The following is a 7,724-nucleotide window of genomic DNA, read 5'->3' on the forward strand; positions in this document are numbered from 1 at the left end:
CTTGATGTACAAGATCCCAGAGAACGTCCCCACAGCAGGAGAGAAGCTGGACTCCTTCTGCTTTTGTGGCCCAGTATAAATCATAACGCCCCAGAAATGCCCCCCCCCCCCGAGACGTGAGAGCTGGGTGTCAACATGGCGCCGCCCTTGCTTTCCCTACATGGCTGGGAGAGTGCAGGACCTTGGCACTGACAAATCCTGTAGTCGTCACATGTGTTTGGTGGCTCTACCCCAGTGGCACGGCTCCCCCTTCCCGAGGGCTGATGGACATTGCTCGGGCTCCGCTTCCCTGTGACGATGGCAGTTTTCACACGGTCCCTTTATGTTTGTGGGTAACAGGGTGTCTCGCCAGGCTCAAGCTTCTGTATTTATCCTCTTATTCAGGTTTTTGTTTGTTTGTTTGTTTCTTGTTTTTCGCAATATACTTATTTTAGTTACTGACAAGATAACAATATTCAAGAATGTTTTGAAGAGGAAATGACCCATTGTTCACCCCCTTGACCCGTTTTTATTTTTCCTTTACTTATTGCCTTCCACAAACATACATATTTTTATATGGTTACCATCCCGGTGAACATGACCGTTTTGGATCTTTCCAGTCCCTTTTTGGATGGGGGGTTTGAAGTGGGACCCCTTCGGCCTGTAGGCACCATCACACACAACCAGTGGGACTCCAGGTGCTCATCGATGGCAATGCTTTCAGAAGCCCTAGCCGCCTCCTTGAGGGCTGGCTTCCGTGTAATACTTTTTTCTCTTGTTCTTTTCTGTTTTTCTGAATTTGCCTGACCCCAAACAGGCAATGTTTCTCTGCAGAGGGACTGGGCTTGTCTAAAAGAGCCAGGACCCGCCCCTCACCCATTTACTCCCACTGTCCCTGCTCCTCCTGGGCCACCTGAAGCTTGAGCTCTCCTTCACAGAGCTCCTCTCCTTGCTTCTCTCTGGCATCTGGGGGGCTGTGGTGCTCTGAGTGATGGGGTAGAGGCACTAACACAGTTTACGCCACAACCTACACATTTTATCTGAATCCTGCCCTCCGATTCCTAAGAAAAAATGCTGCTTTGCTTGGCATTTCATAAAGGGCAGGGATTTCAGCAGTCTTGGAAAGTTTGGGGAAAATGTTTAGAGGGTTAGAACACTTAGGTAGGTCAGAACTTAATTCTGTCTGCTAGCAGCTGGGTGAAGTGTTGTGGCAGCACCAGGTCTGGGAGGAATGACACAGGGACAGCCCAGGCTGAGGAAAGATGAGGGAATGGAGAGAAGCCGGCTCCCGGCAAGAAGGGTGTAGTGTGGTGAGTGACCACCAGAGGGCAGAGTGGCTGCCTTCCCTGGCCTACCGTTTAAAAACACGATTTTCCACTCCTTGCACTCCAGAATTTCTGGGAAGCTTTCAAAAAGTACAGATGCGGAGTCCTATGGCTGAGATACTATGATTCAGCTGCCTTGGAATGAGGCTCCTACATCAGTTTCTGTTTTTTTAAGTCCCCCAGGTGATGCTAATATTGGAAGTGCTGGAAGCCAACATACTAAGTGATTTGGGGCTTTTTATTATCATGGATAGATCCATCCCCTCATCATCGATTTATTTATGACTACAATGTTTCATGCCTGTGCTAGATTTTGGGGTAACATAAATTGAGCTAGTCTCAACTTCTAAAGAGCTCGGACAAACAATGAACGATTGTTAACAATTGGTGAGTGCCAAGGGCCAGGAGGGCACAGAGGAGGAACACACACTGAACTGAGCCCGTGTGGAGTCATGAGGGCTCCCTGGAGGAGGCCAGCTCCTGGGTTTTACAAATGTTAAATAGATATTGGAGACACAGGAATGAATTGGATCACCTGGAGGGTACAGTCTATATAAAAACTTAGAGGCAAACATTCAGGTCACGTAAGTCAGTGTGTCTGGAATGTAATGCAAAGAAAGAGAGTTAAAATTTAGGGTGGGAGGAGGAAGGGGTTATAACGTCTTCTTGTAGATTCTTGATTTCCAGCTAAAACATTTTGGATTCAGTTAGGGACTTGAGATCTTGGGACCATAAGGGACATTGAAGAACTTTAAGAAAAGGAACCATGTGGCTGGATTTGCCATTTCAAGTCGGTCTGGCCATGGTGAGGAGGACTGATCCTTAGGGAGTAAACTCTGAAGCAGGAAGGTCAGTTAAGAGGTTGTCCTCAGGTAAGAGGTGATGGTGGCCTAAATCATGGAGAGAACGCAAGGGGAACAGGTGGAAGTGGAAAGATCCAAAAGATGTCAAATGAGAAAAATAAAAAAGTGAACATGGAAATTAGTCATTGGGAGGTGTGAGATCAGAAGCTAGCAGGTACCTAGAAGCAAAGACAAGACAGAAAATGTCGATGATACCTTCCATTCCTGTGGAGGGGAAGAAGCACCTAGAATAAGAGATCGGCGGTGGGGAGTGGTGGGCATGGAGTGGAGGGAGGTATGAATGTTGAGGATACATTGAAGAAGTGGGTTTAAGAAGAGACAGTTTTGTAACTGACCTGTAAGGTAGCAATCAGGACTTACGATTAGAAAGAGCTTCAGAATATCACTACTTCACAAAGATCTAGGAGACAAGGGCATGTTCAGGAATAGTTTTTGCGGTCCAGGGCATAGCTGGTCTCAGGATGGTTGGTCTGGGAGAATATCTGCTCCTGTTTCAGGGGGGCTGAAAAGACCCCCCCCTCCCACACACACACACATAGTGCTGGTTGTTGCCCCACTTCTTGGCTACTGTGGGCTGAAACACCACTGTTGGAGCTTGGACAAAACCCTGGAAGGGAGGCAGCCATCTCTCAGGAGGGCCCATGAGATTCTCTGGGTGGGTCTTTAGGAAGGCAGCCCCCAAATCACGTAAAACTAGGACTAACACCTAGAAGTCAAACTTCCCAGCGTCCAGTCCACATTCCTTTTTGCCAGGTTGGACTTAAAGAAATGGGGACAATCTGGATGGAGTCAGGGCCGGGCCCCCAAAGATGAGTGTCCCTCATGACACTCCAAACCCAGTGAAAACTGCCCTGACAGGAAATTATTTCTTCCTCCACTGATGTGCATGTGCCCTGTTCCCTTTGGTCTGAAATGTTCTTCTCTCCCCAGGCCACCTGCTGAACCTACACATCTTACAGGACCCAAATCCGAGGTCCCCTTGTCTGAAAGTCTGCCCCATCTCCTCCAGGCACAGTTGGTCACGTGACATGGCCTGAGCCTTTCCCAACTTACAGTTTAATTCCTGGTTTCTCTGCCTCCCTCCCCTTTCAAGCCTCTGAGAGCCACAAAGTGAATAAATGAAATGCTCACCAAGAGGGCACACAGCCGTCCACACATACACATGCCCATGCTTACAATTCTTCTTCTTTATATAAAACTCCTGTAGGGACTCCTTGAAGTAAGCAGGGCTTAATCTTTGCATGTCTTCGGATTTGAGAATGCTCTTGTGCATGGCATGTACACAAACAGCAATTCCTGATTCTACCACCCCATATGTCTGGGAATTCCAAGTAGAGTTCCCCGTGGGCTTGGGTGAAGCAGAGCTCCAGGCAAGTTACATGCCTTGGGCAAGGGCCCTGTCTTGACTAAGTGGCATCTCACTTTGTTCTCTCCAGGGAAGGCTCCCGGTGCGCTGGATGGCGATCGAGTCACTAAATTACAGTGTGTATACAACCAACAGTGATGTGTGAGTACGCCTTTTATTTTGAGGGTTTTTTTTCCCCCAGGAAAGTAAGCATTTGACAGAGGTCTTAACGAGAGGCAGGAATATGATGTTCCTCTGTAGAAGAAAGCTAGTCCGTAAGCCCAGGAAATAAATTAATAGTCTACAAAATGCAGCCTCAGAGCAGAAAGACTGTTCTCATGGTCTAAGATCATTGGGGGCAGGTTGTGGGTTTTATTCCGCCTGTCAAGGGGAAGTGGTGACTTCTCAGTCACCAGAGAGTCAAGGGGCGTGTGGGGTTTCCTGTGGTTCCACATCCCCGACTGAGTTCCGCATACAGGTGGGGGGTGGAGGGGCAGCCCAGACCAGCTGCTGGGGTCAGAGGTGGCAGGGGCAGAAGGCAGGCTGGGTCGAGAGCGTGTCTCTGCTCGCAGCCTGCAGGGACGAGTCTCGGGCTGGCGGTGGAAGGGAGGGTTGGGAGCGAGACCTCGGCCACCTGGCCCATACCTTAATGACGGCAGGAGAAACTGAGGCTTCGAGGGTTGAGGTGACTTGTCCAGGGAATTTAGCTTCTGCCTGGGGAAGGGCGGGGGGCTGGCGAGTACTTGTGTCCTCCCTGCGTGCAACGTGCCTCTGGGGTGTTCGCTCACTTCCTCTCTGTGACCGAGGCAGCAGCTGGTGTCCCCACTTTCTGAACACACGAAGAGGTCTCAGGCGGTTCAGCAACTTGTCCCAGTCATGCGAGTGCCAAGGAGGTAGAGCTGGAATTTAACTCCAGTCTGTCAGCTTGGACTTGGCCCTGCCGCCCCGATACCACACCGTGCTCTCCGCTGGAAGCGAGTGGGGGCTCTAACGCGGTTTCCCTGTTAGAATCCTGACCTTGGCCGAAGAGGGGAGAAGCATGTGCCCCCACGGGGCCCTGTCCCAGAGAGCGCACGCTTAACACTTCCTTTTCTGCAAAATGTCCGTCACCCTGACTTTTGAGGCAGGAAACTAACCTGTCAGCAGGTGTCAGCTTGTCTGTCGGTGATTGGACTCCCCGTTGTGTCCCCTGCAGGTGGTCCTATGGAGTGCTGCTCTGGGAGATCGTGTCCTTAGGTGAGTGTCCATGTTCATCTACGGCAAGACTTCAGGCACTCCGAGCCGGCCCTCCTGGGCCCCCTCGCTGTGTGATTCCACCGGTGCCATTTTTACGTATTTCTGTATTTACGTGGCACCACCGGTTAGGACTGGGAAATAGAATTTGATAGGTTTCTGTCTGTGCTTATTCCTGTCTTTCTTTTTTGAGAGTCCTGTAGCTAATGTCATACCTAATACTAACAACCTGGTGTCTGCCAGCTACACTAGAGCTTGTGTCTGTGGGCGCAGAGATGTCCCAGAACTATTGCACGTTTGAAGATGGCACGCTACACAGCCGTGAGAAGTCCTTTCCGAAGGCCAGTTAATAGTCTGTGAAAACGTGTGTCAAAACCCAGCAACTGGGGCACCTGGGTGGCTCAGTGGGTTAAAGCCTCTGCCTTCCGCTCAGGTCATGATCTCAGGGTCCTGGGATCGAGCCCTACATCAGGCTCTCTGCTTGGCAGGGAGCCTGCTTCCTCCTCTCTCTCTCTGCCTGCCTCTCTGCCTACTTGTGATCTCTGTCTGTCAAATAAATAAATAAATCTTTAAAGAAAACAACCCCAGCAACTGCCTTACACTAGGACCCCCGTTGAGTAAATACTGCCCATGAAAAACCTGGAAAGACCACACCAGAGTGATACACACTATTGCTTGCTCTCTTCCTACTTTTTTGTATTTTCCAAGTTTTCTATCATTGGACAGTAACTATTACAGATCAAACAGGAAGTGGATAATCTAACGGCAGACTCCCAAGTAGGGAAAAGATACCGCTCATTGGGATGCTAGACAAGTTGTGTGGGCTGACTCAGGGAAGAGAATAGCCCTGTGAGTAACAGCCCTGTGAGCCCTGAACTGGATCTTTCCACCGAGGGGATGGCCGCCCTGTGACGTGGTTGGTGGCATCTGGGCAGCTGTGCTGTGTGGTGGGTTTGCTCAGCGGGAGGGTCACGCTGGGTGGGCACCTCCCTTGCCACACCCTTTCTCCCCGTCTCTCTGCTTGAGAGGCTTGGGGCAGGAGACCCTGTGTGCCAACTAGCAGGGCCTGAGGGTGATGTGGTTTCCTGTCTTCCAGGTGGCACCCCCTACTGCGGGATGACCTGTGCAGAGCTCTACGAGAAGCTGCCCCAGGGCTACAGACTGGAGAAGCCCCTGAACTGTGATGATGAGGTGTAAGTCAGGCTCGGGGCTGGGGCCATTTCACCTTGACCTCCCCCGCATTTCTTGAACACACACACTCTCATGGAAGGGGTGTCTGCTTCATACACACGTCGCCATCCCAAACAGCCAAAACGGAGGAGGAGGGTAGGGGGCTCCTTAAACTCAGAGCATGGTGCAGTGGGCAGGGATGAAGAGCTTTATCAGAATAGAAATCCAGCAGGAATTTAAGGCAGTCATATCAGGAAGGTGGAAATGAGGAAAGGCCCCAAATGCAGAAAAGACCTGAAATTCATAAATAAATGTATGAAACCTTGAGGCTAACTTTGGAGAGAGAGATTTCAGAGCTGTGACGTTAGGAAGATGGATTTTTTTTTTTTTGAAATCACAGAATCTTGATTCTGCAAGGATCATTTTCCAGGAATCAGAATTATTCCCCAGGGAAGAATGAGTAGCTTTTGTGAAACCACCATTCCCAGAACTCCCTGAAGGAGCTGCTGCCTGAAGGGCCTAATGTGAAGGGGCAAGGCGCTAGGTTCAGCAAAGAATTTATTATCCACACGGAGTTACTTTCTGAGAAAGCGTTTATTCCTTAGGTCTCTGGTACAAGAGGCATGAGCCTAGACCATGCTAGGTGGCTAGACTTCTGTGGCTGTAAGTTTCCCTTAAGACATTTGTTCCCTATGTGAAATTTTGAGCCCTACCCAACATTGCTTCTTTAAAAAAAAAAAAAAAAAATTTACATACAATATATTATTTGCCCCAGGGGTACAGGTCTGTGAATCATCAGGCTTACACGCTTCACAGCACTCACCATAGCACATACCCTCCCCAGTGTCCATCACCCAGCCAGCCCCTCTCTACCGCCCTCCCCCCAGCAACCCTCAATTTGTTTTGTGAGATTGAGAGTCTCTTAAGTTTTGTCTTCCTCTCAATCCCATCTTGTTTCATTTTTTCCTTCCCTACCCTCCACAGTCCCCCAGCCTGCCTCTCAGATTCCTCACATCAGAGAGATCTTTTGGTCCATAGTCAGACATTGCTTCTCTAGGTCTAGGGTAGGTCCCAGGAATCTGCCTGTTAATGCAAGTGGTTCTGACCATATTGGGGAGCGTACTGCCTTAGACCAGTGCTTCCACACAGTGTTCCCGGGACACACAAGATGCAAATAGGTAATATAAGAGGGAAGGAATTCTATGGTCTCTTACATGGGGCAAGTTCCAGGTTAAGTCAGGTTATACAGGTTTTTTTGTTTGTAAGGGCAAGACTTCTCAAGCTTTGACTCTGCTACTCCCTAAGAGGGAGACACAATAGGTGAGAATCTTGCAAATTACTCTTGAAAATTGGGAGTCTTAAAAAAAAAAAAAAAAGAATTAACATTTTGAGAGATGTGGCATTCCAAGAGAAATGCTGCCCTAGATGCATGCAGGAGTCAGTTCTTTCCCGTCAGGAGAGCTGAGACCAAGATCCCGCAGGAATGGTACTCAGGATGGGCACTAGTTATATGACAGAAGAAAGGGGGACCGGTGGGGCGAGGAGGGAGGCCAGAGAGAAACCCGGTGCTCTACTTTTGTGCTGCCCCCGTAAGCGCAGATGCCCACGTGTGAAACGGCTCCCTCTCTTCTCTGCCCCACAGCAGGACAGGCCCAGGACTGACAGAGTCACGGAGTTCACTGCTTAACCCTTTGTGTTCACAGGTACGACCTCATGCGACAGTGCTGGCGGGAGAAGCCCTACGAGAGGCCCTCCTTTGCCCAGATCCTGGTGTCCTTGAACAGGATGTTAGAAGAACGCAAGGTGAGC

The 7,724-nt window shown here is 49.7% G+C and overlaps 1 protein-coding gene across 2 annotated transcripts in view; it reads left to right on the forward strand.

Annotated features, from left to right (window-relative positions):
- Positions 1-7,724, forward strand: part of TEK (TEK receptor tyrosine kinase) — a 95,235-nt gene that overhangs the window by 85,704 nt on the left and 1,807 nt on the right. For both annotated transcript variants that reach the window (XM_082696759.1, XM_082696760.1), the window contains exons 19-22: positions 3,604-3,674; positions 4,708-4,748; positions 5,842-5,938; positions 7,619-7,718. In XM_082696759.1, coding sequence (XP_082552885.1) covers positions 3,604-3,674; positions 4,708-4,748; positions 5,842-5,938; positions 7,619-7,718 — 309 coding nt within the window. The remainder of the gene's footprint in view (positions 1-3,603; positions 3,675-4,707; positions 4,749-5,841; positions 5,939-7,618; positions 7,719-7,724) is intronic.

Source organism: Mustela nivalis, assembly GCF_964662115.1.
Source record: "Mustela nivalis genome assembly, chromosome: 13".
Lineage (NCBI taxonomy): Eukaryota > Metazoa > Chordata > Mammalia > Carnivora > Mustelidae > Mustela > Mustela nivalis.